The sequence below is a fragment of the Mus musculus genome, chromosome 6, assembly GCF_000001635.26.
Source record: "Mus musculus strain C57BL/6J chromosome 6, GRCm38.p6 C57BL/6J".
Classification (NCBI taxonomy): domain Eukaryota; kingdom Metazoa; phylum Chordata; class Mammalia; order Rodentia; family Muridae; genus Mus; species Mus musculus.
Genome location: NC_000072.6, coordinates 123,696,085 through 123,722,041, shown reverse-complemented (window position 1 = coordinate 123,722,041; position 25,957 = coordinate 123,696,085). Strand labels below are relative to the sequence as shown.

Sequence of the window (25,957 nt, the reverse complement as noted above, 5' to 3'; positions counted from 1 at the left end):
GAGGTTGAGAAAGAAATTAGGGAAACAATACCCTTCACAATAGTCACAAATAATATAAAATACCTTGGTGTGACTCTAACTAAGGAAGTGAAAAATATGTTTGATAAGAACTTCAAGTCTCCAAAGAAAGAAATAAAAGAACATCTCAGAAGATGGAAAGATCTCCCATGCTCACGGATTGGCAGAATTACTATAGGAAAACTGGCTATCTTGCCAAAAATAATCTATAGATTCAATGCAATCCCCATCAAAATCCAACACAATTCTTCATTGAGTTAAAAAGGGTAATTTGCAAATTCATCTAGAATAACAAAAAACCTAAGATAGCAAAAACTATCCTCAACAATAAAAGAACATCTGGTGGAATCATCATGCCTGACCTCAAACTGTACTACAGAGCACTTGTGATAAAAACTGCATGGTAGTGGTACCATGACAGACAGGTAGATCAATGGAATAGAATTGAAGATCCAGAAATTAATCCACATGCCTATGGTCACTTGATCTTTGACAAGGGAGCTAAATCCATTCAGTGGAAAAAAGACAGCATTTTCAACAAATGGTGCTGGCACAACTGGTAGTTATCATGTAGAAGTATGCGAATTGATCAGTTCTTATCCCTTGTACAAAGCTCAAGTCTAAGTGGATAAAAGAACTCCAGATAAAACCAGAGACACTGAAACTTATAGTGGAGAAAGCAGGGAAAAGCCTTGAAGATATGGGCACAGGGGAATAATTCCTGAACAGAACAGCAATGGCTTGTGCTGTAAGATCGAGAATCGACAAATGGGACCTCATAAAATTGCAAAGCTTCTGTAAGGCAAAAGACACTGTCAATAAGACAAAAAGATTGGAAAAGTATCTTTACCAATCATAAATCTGACAGGGGACTAATATCCAATATACATAAAGAACTCAAGGAGTTGGATTCCAGAAAATCAAATAACCCTGTTAAAAATGGAGTACAGACCTAAACAAAGAATTCTCAACTGAGGAATACCCAATGGCTGAGAAGAACCTGAAAAAATGTTCAACATCCTTAATCATCAGGGAAATGCAAATCAAAACAACCTTGAGATTCCATCTCACACCAGTCAGAATGGCTAAAATAAAAAATTCAGGTAACAGCAGATGCTGGCGAGGATGTGGAGAAAGATTAACACTCTTCCATTGCTGGTGGAATTGCAAGCTGCTACAACCACCCTGGAAATCAGTCTGGCGGTTCCTCAGAAAACTGGACATAGAACTACTGGAAGATCCAGCAATTCCTCTCCTGTTCATATACCCAGAAGATGTTTCAACTTGTAATAAGGACACATGCTCCACTATGTTCATAGCAGCCTTATTTATAATAGCCAGAAGCTGGAAAGAACACAGATGTCCCTCAACAGAAGAATTGATACAGAAAATGTGGTACATTTACACAATGGTGTACTACTGAGCTATTAAAAACAATTAATTTATGAAGTTCTTAGGCAAATGGATGGATCGGGAGAATAGCATCCTGAGTGAGTTAACCCAATCACAAAAGAACACACATGGTATGTACTCACTGATAAGTGGATATTAGCCCAGAAACTTACAATACCCAAGATGCAATTTGCAAAGCACATGAAACTCAAGAAGAAAGACCAAAGTGTGGATACTTCATTTGTTCTTAGAATGGGAAACAAAATACCTATGGAAGGAGTTACAGAGACAAAGTACGGAGGTGAGACAGAAGGAAGGACCATCCAGAGACTGCCCCACCCAGGTATCCATCCCATAAACTCCACCAAATCCAGACACTATTGCATATGCCAGCAATATTTTGCTGACAGGACCCTGATATAGCTTTCTCTTGTGAGAATATGCCAGTGCCTGGCATATATAGAAGTGAATGCTCACAGTTATCTTCTGGATCTACCAAAGGGCCCCCAATTAAGGAGCTAGAGAAATTACCCAAGGAGCTAAAGGGGTCTGCAACGCTATAGGAGAAACAACAATATGACCTACCTAGTACACCGCCCCCCCTCTCCGAGCTTGTGTCTCTAGTTGAATAAGTAGCAGAGTTTAGCCTAGTAGGCCATCAATGGGAGAAGAGGCCCTTGGTCTTGCAAAGATTATTTTCCCCTGTACAGGGGAATGCCCAGGCCAGGAAGTGGGAGTGGGCCTGTTGGGGTGCAGGGCTGTAGGGGCTATAGAAGAATAGCATTTGAAATGTAAATGAAGAAAATATCTAATAAAAAGTTAAAAATAATCATGCTGATATATTAATGGATACATAATACATGAAGATATTGATTTTAACATCAAAAATCAGGGATAACTGGAAGGACATAACTATGCATATAATTGAAATTGTGTATAACACAGAACTAAAAGATATTTTTTATATAGTGGCCATATAAAAAAATGGAAAAGAGAACAATAAGGAGAGAAAAAAGAAACCTAACAAATCATACCACTTTAGCAAATGGTAAGTGAAGTCAAAACAAAAGTGTGAAGCATTCAATAAATAGATAGATAGATAGATAGATAGATAGATAGATAGATAGATAGATAGATAGATGGGTGGGTGGGTGGGTGGGTGGGTGGGTGGGTGGGTGGGTGGATGGATGGATGGATGGATGGATGGATAGATAGATAGATAGATAGATAGATAGATAGATAGATAGATAGATAGATAGATGGGTGGGTGGGTGGGTGGGTGGGTGGGTGGGTGGGTGGATGGATGGATGGATGGATGGATGGATGGATGGATGGATGGATGGATGGGGTGGGTGGGTGGATGGATGGATGGATGGATAGATAGATAGATAGATAGATAGATAGATAGATAGATAGATAGATAGATAGATAGATAGACAGACAGACAAAAGGGAAACAGTAAGTCTTTACCCAGCAATAATTATTTTAAATGTAAAATGTTTACAGACATGTGTTACTTAACAAGAAGGATCCATTCTGAGATATGCATTATTAGATTATTTTGTGATTGATACAACATTTCAGAATACAAATGCACAAAAGAGTGTGATCACACCATCATTAGAAAATTAAAACTTATTAGACTGCCACTGTATATGTGATTTCTTCTTGATTGACACATTTTTGTGTGGCACCAACTATATGTATTCATGGAATAAATTCTTCAACTGCCCCTAAAATAACAAGCTAAAATATTTTTAAAGAGATAATATACCTATAATCTGCCCAAAGAGATTGAATTTAACCATAGGATATAAAAGTGAAAGAATAAGAATGATAATTCATGTAACTGATTACCAAAATAAGAAGGGGTAAGTTTGAGGAGAGATCTCAGTGATAATACCTACTAGGATGCAGGAGGTCCTGGGGTCAACTCATAGCACTGAGAGAAAGTGGTGGATGGATGGATGGAAAGTAGATAGATAGATAGATAGATAGATAGATAGATAGATAAAAGACAATTGAATGTAACTTTGAGGAGAGCAGAATTTAGGTCAAGCAATGTCATGAAAGGTAAGGAATGTCAAATAATAACTGTGAGAAAATTTATTACAAAGATATAACAACTTCAACTATATAAACTCAGTAAGTCCTAAAGCAAGTAGATGTTATAAACAAAATGGATGTTACAGCAGTACAAGAGCTAAAGGAGATCAATGGATACAAATGAGAAAATAAAAATTCAAGATATTATTTGCAGATGATATGCTAGTATACATAAGCAACCCCTTAAATTCTACCAGGGAACTCCTATGGCTGTGAACATTTTCAGCAATGTGTATGGATACAAAAAAATTAGTAGCCTTCCCTATATACAAATGACAAACAGACAGAGGAAAAAAATCAAGGAAATGATATTATTCACAATAGCCACCAAAAAAAGTATTTTGGGGTAGCAAAATCAAGCAAACAAAAGCCTTGTATGGTAAAATTTTAAGGATTTGAAGAAAAAAGAAAATATCAAAAGATGGAAATACCTCCCATGCTCATGGATCAGCAGAATTAGGGGTCATGGGGTACCACCTGTAGGATTTTTAGTATCTGGTGTGTGCATAATTGTGTGTGACACTGCATAAAGACTTGAATGACTGATATTATTCCCACTTGCTCTGGTGTTTGAACTTTCCCATCACACTTTGAAATGGTCTGAATTGTAGATAAATATAAGCTCCTTGTGAATGTTCAAAAAGAGAGAATCAACATAATAAACAGTAAATTAACCTCCAGAGGTATTACTATCCCTAATTTTAAAGTATACCACAGTGTTATAGTAATAAAAGCCACAATATATTCTCATAAAAAGAGACATGTTGAGCAATAGAATCGATCTGAAGACCCAGACATAAATCCACACATCTATAGACACCATATTTTTTTTTATAAAGAAGTCAGAAATACATCATGAAAAAAAGAAAGCCTCTTCAAAAATGGTTCTGTCTTACTGGATGTCTTCATGTTGAAGAACGCTAATAGGTTCTTATTTATTACCCTCTACAAAACCCAAGGCTAATTGATAAACACAACATTAAAATAGACACACTGAATTAGATTGAAGAAAAAGTACAGAATAGCCTTGAACATATTTATAACTGCTTGTAATATGAATGCTAATTACATTCCCCATAATTGTGTTTACGTGAGAACATCTACTGCACATAGCTTCTGGGAACCTGCCCCTAGTTGTATCTGATTAGGTAAATAAAGATGCTGACAGCCAGTGACTTGGGAGAGGAGAGAGGTGATACTTATAGGATTCCCTGGCTAGGAGAAAGAAATCTACAATGCCTGGAGAGGTGGAGAAAAAGAGAAGCCAGGCCTGAGAAGGTGCAGGAAACTGGGCCACATCATCCATGTAGGAGGTAGGAGAGAGCTGCCCAATAGTGCTGCCCAACTGGATCCAGAGCAGTCAAGGTAAAATACAAAATGTAATAAATGATAATTCAAGATTTCAGAGGGAGGTGGGTTAGCCACTTAGAGGTTAGGAAATGACTCAGCCATTGAGCTATTTTAGGCATATTAAAATATAAAGATTGAGTGTGTGTCTTTCTTTTGAAAAGCTGGAATTTGGGGAAGGTAATAAAGAATGGACTGCTAAATTTTATTTAATTATTTTAATCCTACACATATTAGCACAGGACACAACTTCATAAACAGATTCCTGATAGGGCAATGAATACATGGGACCTCATGAAACCAAAAGGCGTCTGAAAGGCAAAGGACAATTTCAATAGAACAAAATGGCAGTCAATGGAATGGAAAATAATTTTTATCAACTCTAAATATGACAGAGAGCTAATATCCAAAATATATAAAGAACTGAAGACACTAGTCATATACAAACCACCAGTCTAATTTTTAAAACTTTAGGGACAGAGCTAAACAGAGAATTCTCAATAAATGAATTCCAAAGGGCTGAGAAACACTTGTAAAAAATACTCAATATCCTTGGCAATTAGGGAGATGCAAATCAAAACTACTTTGAGCTTCCATCTTACACAAGTCAGAACGGCAAAGACAGGATACAACTCATGATATAGATGTGGAGCAAGGGGAACACTCCTGCAATGATGGAAATAGGGCAAACTCGTACAGCCACTATAGAAATCAATATGATGTCCTCAGGTCCTCAGGGAATCAATCTACCTCAAGACCCACATATACCACTCTTGGGCAAATACCCAAAGAACAACCAATCTTACCACAAGAACACTTGCTCAATTAGTCCATAGTGGCTTTATTTAAGATAGCTGAAAACCAAAAACAACCTAGGTGTTTCTCAACTGAAGAATGGATTAAAAAAATGTGGTACAATTACACAATGGAGTACTACTCAGCTATGGTCTACAGAGTGAGTTCCAGGACAGCCAGGGCTACACAGACAAACCCTGTCTCAAAAAAAGAAAAAAAAAAAAAGAAAAGAAAAAAAAAGAAAGAAAGAAAGAAAGAAAGAAAGAAAGAAAGAAAGAAAGAAAGAAAGAAAGAAAGAAAGAAAGAAAGAAAGAAAAAAATCTTCAGGCAAATGGAAATGGATAGAACTAAAATATATTTAGAGTTAGGCATCCTAGACTCAGTAAGACAAACATGACATGCATTTACTTATATGAGGTTATTATCTGTAAAGTAAAGGATAACCATGTTACAATCCACAGACCCAGAGAGGCTAAATAAGAAGAAGGGTGGTCACATGAATTTCTCTGGGAAGGGAAAATAGAATAGATTTTCTAGGTAGGAAAAGGAGTTGGTTGAGATGAGGACAGAGAATGAAAAAATTTAGGGAGGAAGGTACAGAGGGATATGGAAAAGAGAGACAGAGACACGAGGAGACAGAGAGACACAGACAGAGAGGGGCAGAGGCAGACAAACAGAATAGTGGGTCACTTAGGGGCCTTGTGGAAGCCTAGTGCACCTTTGAGGGTGACCATAGAACCTGAAATGGCCATCTTCTGTAACCAGAGAAGGCTCCCAGTGGTGATGCTGGGACACCAACCTATCCACAAAATTTTGGACTTACAACCTGTCCTGATTGCAAGATGTGCTGGGTAAATGTTAGCTCAGAATTTGTGGGAGTGACCAAGCAATGACTGGTCTAACTTGAGGCTCAAACCATGAGAAGAGGAAACCCATGAAATGCACTGCCTGCAAATTTAAGCAAGTAGGTGAAATATCCCTATGGTGAAACCTGTAAGATGCTGATGAAAGAGATTGAAGAGACATAGAAAGGTAATAACATCAATGATTAAAAGAGTTTATACTGTTTAAAGTAGTTCTTTATGCAAAAAGTTTCACATATTAGGGCAGTCTCTATAAACTTAAATGATGTTTTTCTTAGAGACTAACAAGGCCTAAAATCCCTACAGGAGAGCAGAGCCACAAAGAAGTCATATGATTTTTGCAATCTTGATCAAGAAGAACAAAATTAAAGCATTGCATTTCCCATTCCAAATAATTTTATAAAATTTCAGGAGTATGAGCATGGCCTATAACATGTACACATCACAGAAGAGCTGAACAGAAATCCAGAAACCAACCGAATACACAAAACACCAAGTACAAGAAAAGAGTAAAATGAGGTTGCTTCCACAAATGCTGTTGTGAAAACAGGGTGAGAAACTGCAGTTGGAGTTTTGTCTGTTTTATACACCAAATAAAGTAAAAGCCGGTCAAAAACTTAGGATAAAAAATTTTCTAGAGTAAAACACAGAGGGAATTCCTTTGATGTAATTGGTCACTTGATGTCATTGATGATGGTGTAATCAAATATGACATCAATAGCTGTCAAAGAAAGCTAAGATAAATTATCCTAACAAAGAAAGCTTCAGTACAGCAAAGAAAACAACAAACAGTGTAAGAGGACAAATCATGGAATGGAAGAAGATATTCACAAACAAGGCACATAATGAAGGACTATTATACCAAGTTATAGGTAATTAATGAAATAGTTTAGCCAAACAGTTAAAATTAGAGGAAATATTTGTTAGATTTTTTTTTTCAAGAAAGTGATACATGTGATAATAAAGCTCACCCTGAGCTATACCTCTTTGGATGTGTTAGCATGCCCAATGTCAAAATTCAAAACACACAATAGATTTATGTGACCTAAAGGGGTAATTAGTCCTTAAGCTAGTAATAACCTCCCACTCTTGGGTGAGAAACTATAACTACATTTAATGGGCCCCACCTAAAGTAAGAGGTAGTGAGAGTGAAAGAGGACTAGTTGAGAGAAAGACTCCAAAAGGGAAAGAAGAGGTAGGAATTGCAATGGGGCAGGGTAGAAAATACACAACATTCATTATTCAAGAGTTTGAAAGTACCAAGCAAAAAGCAAATTAAAAACAAACTCAAAAAATAAAGTATTGACAACAGTGTAGATAAAGGGACTCTGGTAAGTTGTAGAAATGCAATAGCTGTGGAAAATATAAGAAGCTGCAAAAGGATAAACGTGGAAAGTTGATGTGCCATGATTTGTGCCACCCCATTCAATCCAGCTTCATATTAAAGAACCTGGTTTTGTTTCAGTTTGGTTAGGGATGTGATTTTTAAGACAAGGTCTGTCTATTAAGCCTAGACATGATCCTTCTGCCTCAGCCTCCCACATACTGGATAAAAGACATGGATGATAATGTCTAACCTTATAGAAGCTATGTGTTATTTCTAGGATCTGTTTATCAAAACAAACCAAGCTACTGCATCAAATGTGGCTAAAATCCCTTAAAATATGCCACATTTAAAAATTTCTTCACAAATCGTTAAAAATAGTAAAAACGTGACAAATAAAGGGTATAAGTATATTATTGTTTGAATGTGCTTAAGATAGAAAAACCATTTTTTAGCATCATGCACATATTGTTTTCTGATAGCAATGTTAGCTCAACTTTAAACACTACAATGTAGATTTCTTTATTTCTTCTCTAACACTATTACTCTATGCTACTGAATAACATGAATACTTTGAGGAAGGAGACAGTACTCTAAAGAACTATGCTAACAGCAGAAATATTGTTCTAACAATAATTAGGAAAGATCATTAACCAAAATAAAGAACATATAAGCCAGGGCCCAGTGCCCTAGGGAAATACAAGACCAGCTATTGCTACCTTCCATGGGAGAGGAGCTTTATGGAGTGAGCCTCCTTCTACTCTGAGTGACAGCTCCTCATGGAGTGCCTGGGCAATGGCATACACAGCAGCATGGACTTTGTAGCTCATAGGTGAGGTATTCATATCCCAAACATGCAGAGGTCGTGTGCTCAGGCTGCCATTTTGTTCACATTGACTCAGTTCCCTGATCCCATGCTGTTCAAAATATGGACATTCAAATAAGATGGACCACACATCCTGGATAAAGATATCATGAGGGTATTTTCTAGGTTGAACGTCTCTGAGAAAATCCTTGAATCCCAGAATTTCATCCATGTGAACAAAAAATGATAATCCTCCACCAAAGTATGTATAACCTAGATTTTGTTGAAAGGATAATGTAGTGATATCCCAATCAGACGTTGTGATCCAGATATTTCCAAAAGGAGTATTGCAGAAGATGTTATAGACAAATCTCAGAAGAGAATATGTGTCACCAAATGCCACAATAACATGTGTCAATGTGAATCTTTCCATAAAAAGTTCCCTGTTTACTGTGTCCTTAGCAGGAAATTCTGGAACCTTTTCTGCAAATGCAACACAAAGTCCATGGTTCGTCATCTCCTCTGTGATGTCCCTAAGGAAGAGTTCTCCCCGCATATCATCTGGGACTACCAGACCAACCCAGACCCAAGTGAAGTATAGCAGCAGTTGAATAATTCCCTGATACAGAGCTGTGGTGTGCACAGGAAACTGGTAAGGAGACTGGAGCTGGACTCTGGTCCCAAGACTGTGGTCAAAAGGAGCATAGCTGATCTAAACAGAAAGAAAGTTACTACTTAAGACAAGAAAGTTATGTTTATTCTCAAGTGATTTGGTATAACTTCTCTGTTTATGAACTCTAGGAGAAATTAAACAATTAGATAATTTTGCTAAGAATTTATATCTTGTTACCTATGATATATCACTGTCTTCTAACTGCTCACAGGAAATGTTTCTTTTCCTTACACTTTTGTAAAATCATATCAAACAGGGCCAGAATGTTTATCTCCGTCTCTCATTTCACGTAATACCAGTCAAACCAGAGCATTTGCAAGTCTGTCACTTTCCATACCAAAACTTTCATCTTTCTAATAATAGAAGTAGAGAAATGTTAATAAAAGGCCTCCTTTTACTTGAGGTCACAAATCTATAATTAATTATTCAATAAAGAAGAATCAACGTTTAATAATCTACTAGTGAAGTATACTATTTCCCTAGAAGTTCCTATGTATTTTGTCTTTCTGTAATGCTTAATCTGTAGTCAACTACCATAAAATAAGTTTGCTTAGGATAGAATGCTAACTATCTACCTCAATGAATGTTGAAAAGTCTCTCTTTAACAGGACATCTGGTCACCCCCATCATATTGCTATCCTTAAAACTTCAATTGAGATGACTACACTGTCATTCCTATGAACTTTAGGGCATCTTCTCCGTGGTAGGGGGTGGACTAGATCATTAATTACCTAATCTGCTATATTGAATGACCGATTATGAAATTCACTTCACAATTCAACTTAATCTAATATTGGCATGAAACATTCCTTTTCCTTAAAATGTGATCTTTAATGAGTTCCAGAATTCCTCCTTTGATCAAGGAATGTATTTCCAATTTTTACCACCACTACCAGTCAGTCTTACTGAATCTTCTCCACCATCCCACCTCTCCCCACTGGCGATATCAGAATATCCTGGTGTCTCATGGCTTGGTTTGGGATCTGATCCCCCTTTTCACACAAATTCCCTACCTAATTTCCTAAAATCAGATACCCACTGGGTCATGCCCTAATCAACCGTTCATGCCCTGACTCCATTCACTGACTTCTCACAATGAATCTGAGTTTGGATTGTTTAGTGAATATTTTACTTATTGGACCCAAAATCATGATAATTGAATACAGATACTCAATACATGTTAATTGATTGGGAGAGAGGAGTGTGTAGGGAAAAGGAGAAGGAATAGGAAAGAAGAAATCAGAAAATGAAATGAATAAAAATATGTTGAGGAAGGAAATGCTAGCATAAAGAAGTACTCAATATTTAGTAAATTCACAAGAGTAAGCAATTTAAACAGTTGGTATAAAATGATAAATTTTTATATTAATAAACTCTGATAGTGGGTTCATGAGTTCCATGAAATTAAATTAATAAGATATGACTTATATTATATTAATTAACATAACTTTCTTAATTAAGCATATTTCTAAAAATCCCAAGGAACTACTTTTAAACCATAATTTAAAAAATGTATGTGTTTGAAATGTGATGAATTGCATCCTAATATAAGGCAAGAGTCTGTGGTAAAGAGATCTGTTATCCTGCTGACAAGACAAGCCCAGGGTTCTTTCAGGACTTGTATGTTTGCTCTCAGGAAGACCGCTGTTCCTCACGGGAGATGGATCAACAAAATAGAAGAGCTATAGTTTGTCACTCCCTATGACTCAGAGGGTTGTGGCAGGCTCCACTGTCAGGAGAGAACTGATTGTCCAACACTGACCTACTGTGAGGGCTGAGAATAGGGACTAACAGCACGGCACAGAATCTGTAGGCAGGTAAACAGACCTGGATGAGGCTGCCTCAGGAGGCAGGCATGGAAATGGAAGGTCACAATGGTGAGGAACTGAATAGTTAGGTAGAAGGAGGCTTGGCTCTGGCAATTTATGGAGGGAGAACCTAGTCCACTGTCTCACTGAGTAGGGGCTGACCTCACCATCAGACAATAACTGTGGAGTCTGATAGGTCAAAGCCTGAGGAGACTGAAGAACAAAGTGTAATGCTATACATGCATGAAGATATCATGATGAATCCATTTCTTTAAAGCTAACGTGTATGTGTGTGCATGTGCGTGCGTGCGTGCGTGCGTGTGTTTGTGTGTGTGTGTGTGTGTGTGTGTGTGTGTGTGTATTATGAAGCTGAGGAGGTGACTAAGGGCCTGGACTAGAATCCTCAGCATCTTCATAACAAGTCATACATGGCTTTGTATACTTATACCCTAACATAGCAGGATAGAGACAGATAAATCCCAAGATCTTGCTGACTAGTCAGCTCAAAATCTCAAGGTTACTGTGCAGTGCTGTTTTAAGGCAGCAGTGTAGAAAGTGATGGAGGAAGACTGTCTGACTGCCAGATATATTGATATGCCTACATGTACAGTCCAGATACTAACACCATTTGCCACATACCAACCCCTACACAAGCACACAGGTACACACTCATGCACACACATGGACACATGCACGCACATTCATAAACATTGATATAGATAGATAGATAGATAGATAGATAGATAGATAGATAGATAGATAGATGATAGATAGATGATAGATAGATGATAGATAGATAGATAGATGATAGATAGATAGATAGATGATAGATAGATGATAGATAGATAGATAGATAGATAGATAGATAGATAGATAGATAGATAGAGAACACAACAATGGCATCTAAATGAGGCTGTAATTCTTCAGTAGTAGAAATCAAACAGAATAAGAAAAATGACACAGGATTGGATGCCAGAGTTGCTCTGTTGTGTAGAGTGGCCAGTAATCACAAATAATCACAAACAGGGCTCACATAAACTGCGAGAGGCAGTAAGGGAATCAATTCTGAATCTAAATAGAACACAGCAAACAGGCATTTGGTGGAGAAAATTTAAAATGTGGAGGAAAAAAATTGAAAAAAAAAAAGGTAACCAAATAAAGTTGTTGAAAGTTAAAATACAAATCAGTCAAGTGAAAACCACCACTGAACAACCTTTGTAAATTGTCTTCTACTGAAGGATGCACTCTGGAAAATACGCAAGTGAATCAAGAAAGAAAGTTGTGTGATTTATCATACAGAGGACCCAACACATAGAAATGTTTGAGAGCAGATGTACAGCACTCAGGCTGGCAAAGAGAAGAATTGGAAAAGAAAGGAATAATTTTCATATATCAGGAATTCATTTACATATACTAGAGATGGTTTACTTATTCTACATAGAAAAACTCAAACAAAAATGCCAACATGATAAAGGAAATGAAAAATCTATAGATCATGGTCAACAGCACAGCACTGCCACTCCACAGTTCACTCTTGTGATGTGTGCAAATAAATTGCAAAAGAAATGACAAAAAAAATGTCTCAGGATGTTGTGAGTACATTGACATTGTTATGTTGAGCCACATGCATAACTACCAGTGGCTACAGACAGACAGCTGGCCACAGTATGAAGAGAAAAACTTGAATTTCAAAATGAAACCAACCAAACATGAATCTTTAAATCAATAAACCAGTTAATGAACTAAACAGACAGTTCTCAGCAAGAAAGAAACACCAATGTTCAATAAATATTTCGGCAGTGTTTACCATCCTGAACCACCAGGAAAATCTAAATTACAAGACTTTATGACTCTGTTGCCTCAGTTATCGGTATTTTCATGATGGGAATAGGTAGCAGGTGCTGGAGAGGTGGCTCAGCATTTAAGAATGTGGACTGTTCCTGCACAGGACCTGGGTTTCATACCCAGCATGCCTATGGCAGTTCAAAACCACCAATAACTCCATATCCAGATGACCTAACACCTTATTGCAGCTTTCTCTATAGAAACTAGGTACACAAGTGTTACATACAACATGCATGCAGGAGAAACACTTGTACGTATAAAATAAATGAATCTTAAAAACCAACCAAACCAAACAAAATGGCAGGTGTGAGGAAACAGGAAACATTATTACTGACACAATATGGACACAGCATAGAGTTTCTTAAACACTAAGTATAGACCAACTACACAACTCAGCTCTACTACTCCTTAGTATAGACTTCCATGCTCCAAGCCAAAGCAAGAGAAACTGCACATCCATCCTTTACTGTTGATTTTGCTCTTTACACTATTTACAGTAACTAAGAAACCAAAACAAACTAGATGTCCATAATAGGAATGGATAAAAGCAGAAAGATGCTATATATGCACAACGGACTTATATGTAACCATAAAGAATAAAGACATTTGGAGGAAGGTTGATGGAAATACAAATATTATATTAAGCAAAATAAAGCAGACACATTTAGGTTTCCCCTTTACCATGGGACATAGGACATAGTGGTGTGTGTGTGTGTGTGTGTGTGTGTGTGTGTGTGTATGTGAGAGAGAGAGAGAGAGAGACAGAGACAGAGAGACAGAGAGACAGAGAGAGACAGAGAGAGACAGAGAAAGACAGAGAGACAGAGAGACAGAGACAGACAGAGACAGACAGAAACAGAGAACTAGAAAGGGACCCACTAGAATGATAAAATAATTACTAAGGTAGGGGACAGTAATAAACACTGAGCTAAAAGATGAAAGAGTTTTGTTCAGAGAGATACAGCAAGACAGGAGGGTATGAGAAGTAGCAGGAAGCAGACAGTAAGAAAAAAGTGCATGTGAATGGCCATAATGAAACCCATGCATCATATGACCACAAATGATAATTCCAAAGATTGAAGTTCAATTCCCAGCAACTGTGTCAGGTGATTCATAACCCCCTCCCTGCCCACCTTCTCTCTCTCTCCACAATCTTCAAAAAAATAAAAATGCATCTAAATCAAAGGAGTACATGACTCAATAAAAAATGATGTACAAGTAAAACCAAAGGAAATATCTAATCCAGCAGACTCCAAACTCAAACATAGACACAAAAGAAACATGAACCCCCAGAGCAATATGATACCCCCCAAAATCGTAACTCCTTAAGTACTGTTCACAGGGATATTGATGTGGATAAAACACCAGATGAAAAATAAAAAGTTCACAGAAGTGGATGATCACAGTCAGCTATTGGATGGGTCACACGGCCCCTAATGGAGGAGCTAGAGAAATTACCCAAGGAGCTATAGGGAACTGCAGCCCTATAGGTGGAACAACAATATGAACTAGCCAGTACCCGGGAGCTCTTGTCTTTAGCTGCATATGTATCAAAAGATGGCCTAGTCGGCCATCACTGCAAAGAGAGGCCCATTGGACTTGCAAACTTTATATGCCCCAGTACAGGGGAACGCCAGGGCCAAAAAGGGGGAATGGGTGGGTAGGGGATTGGGGGGGTGGGTATGGGGGACCTTTGGGATAGCATTGAAAATGTAAATGAGGAAAATACCTAATTAAAAAAAAAAGAAAATCAAGACATTTTACTTAAGATCCATTCTCATTTAAATTGTCAATCTCTGTCTACTCTGTTTTGGTCAAGAGGGCATGGAAATAGGGATAGACTTGACTAAAGTGTAAACAGAGAAAAGAGAAAAGGAGTCCTTTCCCTGGTGAAAGGATACAGATAGGACTGCTACCAACACAACTATGTTTGCCATTTTTGAAAAAGGCTGTAAACAGTCTTAATGATGTGAAATATCTAAATAAGTGCTTATGTGTGTGCTTAGGAGATATTTTAATCTTGGTGTTAAAATTCCAAATTATTTTTTAAGAATATGATACCAGTGTATATATAGACACACATATATGCATAATATGTTGTCAACGTGTACATTCACTTATGTGATGAGTAGCTATTGTGTTCTGTTTAGAAGTATGATTGATATCTGATTAAAAAGACCTAAAATACAAAAAAAAAAAAAAGTTTACTAGTAAAATTACGATCCAAGGGCTAGAGTATATTCACCTTTACCATTCGTTTTTAGCTTAAAACCCTAGCAAAATCAATGTGGTAAGAAAACACCTACAAATAGAATGAGAAGAAAGTAGATTATACCTGTTTGCAAATGATATGTTTATGTCTGAAAGTTGTCTCATGATCTCTTCTTGGAACATTAAGTATGAAAACTCTCAGAACTGATATACACTTTCATCAGAGTAACAGAACACAAAATAAACATCTAAACTATTAGCTTCCTATATATAAATAATGTGTAGAGGAAATAATCATGGGGGTAGTCCCATGTGCAATAAAAATAAATAAATAAAGCACCTAGGAATAAGCCTAAGGAAAGAGGTGGAAGACTAAAGGAATTTAAAAAGACTCTAGAAGACATAAGGAACTTGGACACACACACACACAGATTGGCCGAATTAACACTGCAAGATATATATATATATATATATATATATATATATATATATGCATAATTCTCATCAACCTTCCTATGACACTCATCATAAAACTAGCAAAGGCAACTCTAACATCATATGGAAACACGAAGACCCCCATTGGACAAAGTCATCCTATATAGAGAGGGTACTGATACATGTCAATTCATATACCAGATCTTAAATTATATTACTGAGCCATAGTAACACAGCAGCTTCTTCTTGGCATAAGAAAAACCTTTACACAAACCAAACAGAAGACCAAAAAACAAGCTCACATAATTATAGTCAAAACATTTATTGGAGAGAAGACAGTTGCTTCCACAATTTGCTAGGGAAACTGAATATCTAGCTAGCTCCATGTAGAAAACTTAAGGTAGATTTTTTTGTTTCTCTACCTTGTGCAAAAACAAAACAAAACAAAAACAAAAACAACAATCCATTCTAATTAGCTCAGAGACATTAGGTTAAACTCAAAACTTTGAAATAGCAAAGGAAAACTAAAGGAAACACTTCAAAATATCACCTTGGACAGGGATCTTCTGAAAGGACTCTGGCAGCTCAGCAGATCATTGCATGGCTGAGTAGGGGGCTACATGGAATTAAAAAGCTGCAGAGCAGTGGGAAGAATCCTATGTCAGGAAAACAGAATGAGGAGTTATTAGGCAAGAGGCCAGGGGGCATTCAGATGCAGTAGGAGGATCCGTGACAAAAATGAGACAAGTTCAATTATATATGCATTTCTTGTGAAAATTATATTCATTATAAATGTCATAGCAAACATTTATCCAAAGTCAAAAATTTAAAAGAAAAATATTCACTCATAAAAACTCATAAATGAAAAAAAATGGTCAGGCATAATAGTGCATACCTTTAATCCCAGCCCTAGAGAAGCAAAGGCAGGAGGATATCTCTAAGGCAATCCTGGGCTACGTAGGAGTTTGAAGACCAGCCAACTGCATGGTGGGAAAAAGTCTCAAACATAAACAAATAAGGAAAAATATAAAATAAAAAGACATCAATATGGCAGTCTAATGCATTTGCTGAAAGTTTTAATTTACTTCACTGATTATATCAGTTAACATTGGGTCACTGTTATTTGCAGATGAATACTTCTAAATAGCTCTTTTTAACTTTATTACTACTTAAGGTGCATTTGACTTATGCATACTAGTACTCTAGCATTATTTATAAAAAGTTATTACTGATCAACAAAAAGTTTTTAAACAAAGACAGAAATTACAACTTTTGTTCCAACCGAGGAAAGTTGAAACAGGCCAAATGTCCAGCCAGAGTAAGTCTGACCAACAATTCTTTGTAAAAAATAAATGATATGTGGCAACCTGAGCTGATACCACAGTAAAATAATCAGGAATATATCCACAGTAGTTACAGTGAAGATATATGAGTATAATTATAATAGTCCTCATGCTTTGTGATGATCTAAAACTGGATATGAAAGAAGGCAGTATTAACAATGGTACAAGGCAAAGGACATTTTCTTGGGAGTGGTAAGAATACTGGTTGTCATTACTTTATCTGTGTTTTCAATTTTAAAGCTTTTGAAATAAATTTCTTATACAAACATTATTTCATCTAATGAATAAATTATACTTTAGAGTTAAAAATGATCACTAAATAGTAAATTATTAAGCAGTACCATACCTCATCAATAAACAAAAATTGAATTAATTAGTTATCTAGTACTATGTTATGTTTAACCTAAGGAACCAAGATTCTTTGCATACCTGTGGGACATTGTAGAGACTTAGAATTTGGGAGATCTGAGTTGATATTCCTGTTGAAATGCCTCCTATCACTGCAACCAGCTTATCAGTCTTCTCAGGCCTACAACTGTAGTTAGGAATTGGTGGGCTCTCTCCTGAGAGCAAAGACACAGAACTTTCCACAGCCTTCATCTCAATGAAGTCAACATTGAAGAGAGAGAATCCCAGGGTCATATTGAATAGAATATTTGGGTCCTTGTTTATTTTTTCTATAGCAAAAACCATTGCCAACATGTGCTGATAATGTTTGGTGAGATCCCTAGGAGGAAATATTGGAAAGACCATTTTTGTGTTCTTTTTAAAATATTAACTTTTAATTAAAATCAATCACATCATTTACCTCCCTACCTTTTCTCCCTGCAGCTACCCCTCTGCTCCCTCTCAAATTCTGGATTTGTATTTGTAACTATCTAGCCATATAAAGAATATATGCAACAATCCAAGAAACAAGCAGGACATTCTATATTTATAATGTAGAGGAATAGTCTTTAAAAGGAAAATTCATAGTACAACTTATTATCAAATTCACAATAATTGGTTTTGGTTTGGTTTGGTTTGGTTTTTGGCTTTGTTTTTTGTTTGTTTGTTTGTTTTTTTCTTTTTTGAGACAGAGTTTCACTTATTCAGCCCAAGATGTATTCAAACTCACTATGTAGACCCGGTTAAACTCAGACTCACAGAGATCCTCCTACCTCTGCTTCTCAAGTTCTAGGATTAAAGATTTGCACTACTGCATACTATCAAATGTATAATTCTAACTTTTTCCTGTGGAACTTATTCTGAGAAAGTAAAATTGAGGGATAAAGCATATGGGAAATAACAAAAATTAAAATTTAATATTTCATGTGGTTTTCAAAAATAGGACAAACCTAAAGAAAATACACAGTGTTTAAACTCAGTACAATACACTTAATTAAAACAAAGAAAAATCACTTCAACTGAAAAATGTTTTCAAATCCCTGTTACATATTTAAGAGAATTCAGCATGAGTTGGGGAGAGACACACAGAGAGCCAATCATGGCTGAGTAGCTATTAGCATTTGGTGGCTAATGGGAAAGGGAGAGTCAGTTTCCTTAGGAGATTTATCCTAGTAGCTTGTCCAGACTCCAGATTATGTCCTATCCTCCTGCGGTACTGTCATGCCTAAATGAAACCAGTAGGTTAAAACATGAGAGAGAGAGAGAGAGAGAGGGGGGGGGGGAGAGGGAGAGGGAGAGGGAGAGAGAGAGAGAGAGAGAGAGGGAGACAGAGACAGAGATAGACAGAGAGAGACAGAGACACAGAGAGAGACACAGAGAGAGACAGAGACACAGACACAGAGACAAAAACAGACAGAGACAGAGAGACACAGAGACAGAGAAACAGAGAGTAAGAAAGAGAGAGAGAGAGACAGAGAGAGAGAGAGAGACAGTGAGACATAAACAGAGAGAGAGACTAAGAGAGAGACTCCATGAAGTTGAAGACAGGAGACATTGGAGAGGAAGCAGTAGAGCTGGGAGAGATCAACATATATTTTATACATGTATGAAATCCCAAAACAATATTTTTTAAAGAGAGAAGCCAAACACTTACCCATAAACATATTCCGGTATATGAATTGTATCTGTAAAGCCAAATCTACTTCTAGTGTCTCCAGCAGTCACTCTAAGGGAAAAAAGTCCTCCAATAACAAAATCCCCATCTTGATAGTAGCCAGGAGAAGCAGGTATATTTAAGGAGAAACAAGAAATTTGTTCCTGGAATATAATTAGAACAATCAGAAGAGAGAAAGCAATAAGTAATTTCATACTAACATTGATAAATAATTGATAAATCCCAGAGATCTGTTAAGATTCTTGGGCTAATCAATCCCAATAGCACGTCAACAAACTGATAAAACATGTGCCTTTCTGGTCCTGGTCCATGTGGGTCAAGTTTATAAAGCATTGTTTTGTCCTGATACAGACCCACCAGTATCCAAACACTCCCTCAGTTCCTGTGAATATAATCTGCTTTGCACCTACTTAGCCCTAGATTGTGTCCCCTTCACAGAGACACTGTGAGTCTCCAAGGGCTCAGGAACCTCTCACTTGACACCTGTGAATACAGATTCTCAGCAGGAAAACACAATTAAGAACAATTGTGAAGTCCTCTAAAACACCTGTGGGGCATGTACACTCTGTGAGCTGAGACTTCTCAAGATCTCAGAGTAAAGAGAGACTAACCAGTGGAAAAATATTAAGTCATGAAGAGTCATCTGAAGCCAGCAACAAAGGACTCAGTGTTTGAGGGCAAAAGGTTTGGACTCTTAATCATTTAATATCAGTGTCATTTTAGAGTATTTCTGTAAGACCAAGACAATGCCTTACATTAGAAAAAATCATTTCTGAGTACTTTATAGGGTCAATTATCAACTTGTGTATTTTTAATACCTTACATTATTTATACTTATTATTACTGTATTTTGAAATACATATACAATGTAAAAATTGCATATAAATGTTTAATTCAAACAGTTTTTTTTAAACTACTGGCATGATTTCAAATTAACTTACTTCAAAGAAAGCAAATGACAAGGTACTATTAGCTTTTAAAAATGTCCAACTAACCAGTACCCTCAGAGATCCTTGGAACTATACCACCAATCAAAGAAAACACATGGTAGAACTTGTGGCTCTAGCTATATTTGTAGCAGAGGATGGCCTAGTAGGTCATCAGTGGGAGGAGAAGCCCTTGGTCCTGTGAAGGCTCTATGCCCCAATATAGGGGAATGCCAGGACCAGGAATGGGAGTGGGTGGGTTGGGGAGCAGGGGAAGGGTGGAGGGTATATGGGATTTTCAGAGGGGAAACTAGGAAAGGAGGTAACATTTGAGATATAAATAAAGAAAATATCTAATAGAAAAATCTACTGTGCATGAAGTCCAATGTGCTAAAACGTCTTCTCTTATTTCCTTTCTCTTTCATTCATTCGTTCATTCATTCATTCGTGTATTCATTCTTTCATTTTTGGTGCAGGCACTGTAGGAGACTTAATTTAGAACATGGTGCATGCTAGGCAAGTACTCTACTTTAAAGGAAAGGAGTAGGCTGCCCGTGTTGTTCTTGAATTTGTGACCTTCCTGTTTCAATCTTGTGATCAGTAGAGGATACAGGTGTGCATCACCAAGCCTAGCTGTTATCATATTTTTATGTGAAAAACAAATACATATTTGTAATAAAAACTCATATGTATAAAGATATGTTATTTGTGTTTTTCAAATCATATTAAATCCATTTGTAATGAAAATACACTTCAAAGCCCTTAAGAAGGTAACAACTTGAAGGTAAGAATATAGTTCTTACTTAGAACTTGAAAAAAATTACATCTTGTTGGTAGCAAAATAAAAGGGGGGACAGGTGGCCCTGAGGAAAAGTGGGGAGGAAAGGGGGCCTAATGTCTGATCAGAACCTGTGCTCTGGGCAGGCAGATGCAGGCAGAGCTGCCAGATGCTTTTCCACACAGCCCAGGTGAGCATGCCTGACCCACGTGGAGGGGTGGAAAAGGGGCAGCCCCTGGCCCAGGACCCCAGAGCTACCTTGCTAGCGCCCCAGGGTTGTAGGAGAGAGGGACTAGGAGAAGAAGTTCCCAACACTGGTAAGAGTGGAGCAGCAGACCTAGAAGGAGCAGAGACTCTCTATGGTTTAAGAGCTTTATTATAAAAATGCAGGGGGAAAGAGAGAAGGTAGAAAGAGAGAGAGGGGAAGAGGAAAGGCTAGAGAGAAAGAAAGAGAAAGAGGGATAGAGGAGAGGAAAGAGGAAGACAAAGAGAAAGGGAAGAGGAGAGAGAAGTGAGAGGTAAAGGAACAAAGGAATAAGAGTAAGAGTGTGAGGTGGGGCTGAGCACCCCTTTTTATGGTCTTCACTGTTGCTAGGTAACTGGGGAGGAGTTTAGCCTGAAGGTCAGAAGCTTGGGCCATTGCTTATGAGACTACTGAACATGCTTCTCCTGTGGGGGTTATGGGAGGTGATACCTTAGGCAGGGGCCGAAGTTCCAGGAGCATGAGGGAACGCCTACCTTGTCAGGTAGGTGAATCATGACCATCAGCTCGACTAGATACCAGCCTGCAATTCGTCACAACATCTTATCCTTAGCTTATTTCTTTGGGTCTGTAGATTATACCATAGTTATTCTTTACTTTTCATCAATGGGAGTCAAGGCCCTTGGTATTGTGGTACAGAAAATTTAAGAAAAAAAAAATGCTTTGCTTTCTTCAATTTATTTTCAAAAGCTTCCAGGAGATGTTAATTGGCTAAGACCTCACCTTAAGGTCTTAAGGTAACTTAAGCCTCTGTTAGATGTTATCAAGAGAGATGCAAATTTTCTGGTGAGAAACAAAAGGCTTTGCAGAAAATAGAGGAAGATTTCATAAATAATTGTTATTAAGTATAATCAACGGTAATCAAATATGAGCTGCTTATTTTAGTTATTGTTACTCAATGTACCCACAGAAACTCTTTGGCAAAAGAGAACATTAATATCAAATCATCTTTCTTCATCTCCAAGTAAAGTTTTAACATCCTATTATAGTGATGCTGTGGTGCTAATAAAAATTGTAAGATACATTCATGAAGGTATTTTAGAACAGCAACAACAAAAAATTGTGTCTTAAAAACCTGACGAAGCATCTGTTCCTTGTTCCAAACAGCAATTAAAATTGGTTATTGCAGAATATTGATATTTGGCCTATTGCATAGCAAAGTTTTAGGTAAAATTGATAATCATTATCCAAAAGGTAAGTTGTTATAGATTGTTTCTACTCATGCTTTTGTATTTTCTGTACATTTATGTATTTAAAAACAGCCCTCCTATGGGAGAAAAGTATATGTGATTGGATCACATGTTTATTCTTTTGAATTTGCTACTGCTAAAGCACAGATATTTACATTGTATACTGTAGCCAGTGTTTTAAAATGTTGAATAATCAACCTTTAATTTGTATACTAATAGTCTCTCTCTGAGATAGAATATATCTCAGAGTGAGAGAGCAATTTTAAGCCCTGATATATATATATATAATATATATTTAATATATATATATAATTTAATATATATTAAAATTATTCGTTTCTTAGATACTACAAATTCTCAAATTTGCCATTGTTTATGCATATACAACTCTTAAGAAAAAAATGCTATTCCTTTAAAGGACTGTCTTTGGACATTTAAGAACTCATCCTAGATTGCCTAGACAAGACCTCTTAAGGTGATGCTGAAAGACCCCCGAAGGGAGACTCTAACTCAAGCCTCAGAAAGGCGCGCACCCAGTGAGACGCTGAGACCAAACTTTCTGTAACACAAATACACAAACAACGAAGGAGCGCTCAATCCAGCATGCTGGGGTCGAGACTCATGCACCGCGCAGGGGACAGAGGAGTTCGACCCCGGCCCAAACTTCTTACAGGCTTATAAAGGCAAAAATCACAAACCAAAAGGGAGGAGTAGAAAGAATTGGCGTGGTTACACATGATTGGCTTATTCAAACATCAGCGGGGAGATTACAAGTTAACAGGGTAGTACGTGTCAGCTAAGGCATAGGGAGGCACAAGGGCCTGGGACTTATCGAGGTCAGCAGGACACCTGGTTAATGTATGATTTATGGTGGGCTGGAGGGAGGCGCCATCCTGCCAGATGGCCATTTGGTCAGCCCTGATAGCCCTGGCCAGTTCCTGCATTCTTTCCTTTATCTTTTATGGCCAGACATTCCCAGCTACAGGGTGGGTCTGGCTGTGCCTGGATCCGCCTGGGTCTATTCTTTACAACTTTTAGCCCTGAATTTCTTGAACTTAGATACCACAATGCTATAAGACCCAAAATTATAAGTTTTTGCTTTTCAATGCCACACTAGATTTATATTCCAGGCAGATTATAGGCCTTACACAAGAATAATTGGCCATATAATCTCATTCTTTACATCATCAAAATAGTAGTGGCATGAGATAATATTTTGGTATTTTTAGAGAATGTGAATGTCAAATTGTAAAGACTTGTTCTCAGTGTCTTCAGTTTCTACCTGTTCCACATAATGGTGTAAATTCTTGAGGACTTATACTTAATCAATTATTGCAAATGGATACTCATGTTTCTGATTTAAATAAATAAATAAATAAATATGCACATGTGACTACTGATATCTTTTCAGACTTTGTAGTTGCAACTGCTATAACAAGAGAAGCAACTAAAAGTGTAATTAGTCATTGTCTATGTTAATTTTTTTTTTTTTTGCTTTGTGTTCCAAAACAGATTAAAAGAGATATTGGAACTGGCTATTACAGTCAAGTATTTGAGATGTTTGTAAACAACTTAATGTTACCCATGTCACTGAGATTTTTTTTTTTTTATAATTCTCAAGGACAAGGTATTGTGAAAATTTAAAACCTATATCTTCTCAAAAAACAAAGAAGGGGAGGAATTATATTCCCATGCACATTATTTAAATCACATTTTTATTTTTAAAATTCTAAATTATGGATGTCAAAGAAGAACTTGCTGAATGCCTTATAGTATCTTAAAACTAGGCATACTCATGCCTAGGTGAGATGAAAAGAATCTACCCATTGGCATATGGCATGATTCAGAATAGGTATTTAATGTGGGGAAGAGGGCATGCTTGTTTTTTCTCCACACAATGCTGCAGGAGCATGCCAGCTGCCAGAATGATACATGTAACATGCTGATCTATGAGTTTGCTGAGCACCCAGACAATGGTTACAAGAAAGCTGTATTTTCTTGACCCGCCTTTGCTTGCCTTTGTCCCAGATTAGACAAGTTAAGCTGCCTTGCTTCAAGCTTTTTAACCTATTGGGACAGAGAACATTAGAGATTTGTGGAAACTAACTCAGAAAAATTATTCAAAAGGAGGAGTTATAATGACTCTTCTCTTTCCTTTAATGTGACCAGTTATTCTAACTCAATCATGGACTGGTGTAGTAATAAATCCAATACTAGAGATTCTAATTATGAAAATGGCTAAAAATCTTTATTAGCCAGCAGAGTTAACTTGGAGCATAGCCTATTTATGTGATAAGTAACAGCTTTTCTGCTGATTACCAAAGCCACCTCCCCCACACCTGGAGGACAGAGCTTGGGCTTGTTTGTTGCTAATTTGCAACTGAATAGAGTACTTGGACTTCACCACAGACAGCCTTAATTCTGTTGCTTTTCAACTCTAGCCTTTGTATTTCAAGGAGGTCAGTTACCTCCCTGCAGGCTGGTCTTCAGCAAGCATGCAGACTTGCCTTCAGCAAGTGCAGGTGGCAGAAATTCATCAATTTGAAGACATGAATTGAGTACATATTGTGGCTTTGGTCTGATTGGGAAAAGGGTGTGCTATGAGGGCTGGCAGCCAAAGACTGGCCACTGGGTCTCTGAATTATTCAATCTAAGGCAGAGGGATGTGCCAAGAGGCCGTGGTTTTTTCATAACACCATATAGCCATGTTTGTTCAAATAAACACAAGCAAGCTGTACATGTTCTCCAGGACAGATAAGAATAAGTTCATAGAAGACCAAAGTCCCAAGACAGGCACGGCTGCCAGCCACCATAATTTTCAGGCAGGACCATGCAGTATAAGTAAATTTTATGCCCCAGCCCAGCTAATTTTTATTATGTATTTAGGGAGGAATTGTAGCCTCCCTCAGCCTTGAGCAGGGTGGCTCAGACCTGTTCTGTCACTGTGAACAAGACCACCTAGGGTAGACTCTTCTGACCTAGATAGGTCTATTGTTCTGCCAACTCTGCACTTTTCTCCAAGACACCACTACCTGCTGAGAGGCTGAACCTGTCTTCCTGAGACATTCCTGAATGGCAACAGCGTGGTGACCAAGTGCTGACAGCCTGGTGACAAAGCATCAAGAGCCTGGCATGGTGAGGGATGGGCCTTCCCCCTTTATAAGCTCAGACTCTTAGTAAACTCTGGGGCCTTGATCAGTATCTTGTCTTGGTCTTGTTATTTCATCCGCCATTTCTTCCCATACAGCTCCAGCCTTCCCTTTAGGAACCTGGTTCGTGTAGCTGCAGGTTACAGCTGCTACACTCTCCTAGAGTCAGCAAGACATCTATCTGGCTTCTTCTGTCTCTGAGAGTCTCTGTTGCAAAATTGGGTGTAATTCTAATAGGTATGCCTTTATATGTTACTTAGACATTTTTTTCTGGCTTTTAATGTTCTTTCTAAATTCTGTACATTTGGTGTTTTATTATGTTGCAAGAGGATTTCTTTTTCTGATCCAATCTATTTGGTATTCTGTAAGCTGCTTCTACCTTTTTAGGCATCTCTTTCCTTAGGTTATATGAATTTTCTTCCATGATTTTGTTGAAAATATTTTCTGGGCCTTTGATCTGTGAATCTTCTCCTTGTTATATTCCTAGTATTCTTAGGTTTTGTCTTTTTGTGCTGTCCCAGATTTCCTGGAAGTTTAGTGTCAGGAACATTTTAGATTTAACATTTTCTTTGACCAATGTGTCAACTTCTATCATATCTTCTATGCCTCAGATTCTCTCTTCCAT

The 25,957-nt window shown here is 37.4% G+C and overlaps 1 protein-coding gene across 1 annotated transcript in view; it reads right to left on the bottom strand.

The window, feature by feature from the left end:
- The window catches only part of Vmn2r23 (vomeronasal 2, receptor 23), a 39,419-nt gene extending 20,198 nt beyond the window's left edge, over window positions 1-19,221 (bottom strand). The window contains exons 1-3 of the mRNA NM_001104638.1: window positions 19,007-19,221; window positions 17,395-17,692; window positions 8,565-9,362 (exon numbers count right to left, since the gene is read on the bottom strand). Of these exons, the coding sequence (NP_001098108.1) occupies window positions 8,565-9,362; window positions 17,395-17,692; window positions 19,007-19,221 (1,311 nt within the window). The remainder of the gene's footprint in view (window positions 1-8,564; window positions 9,363-17,394; window positions 17,693-19,006) is intronic.
- Window positions 19,222-25,957: the final 6,736 nt, after the last annotated feature.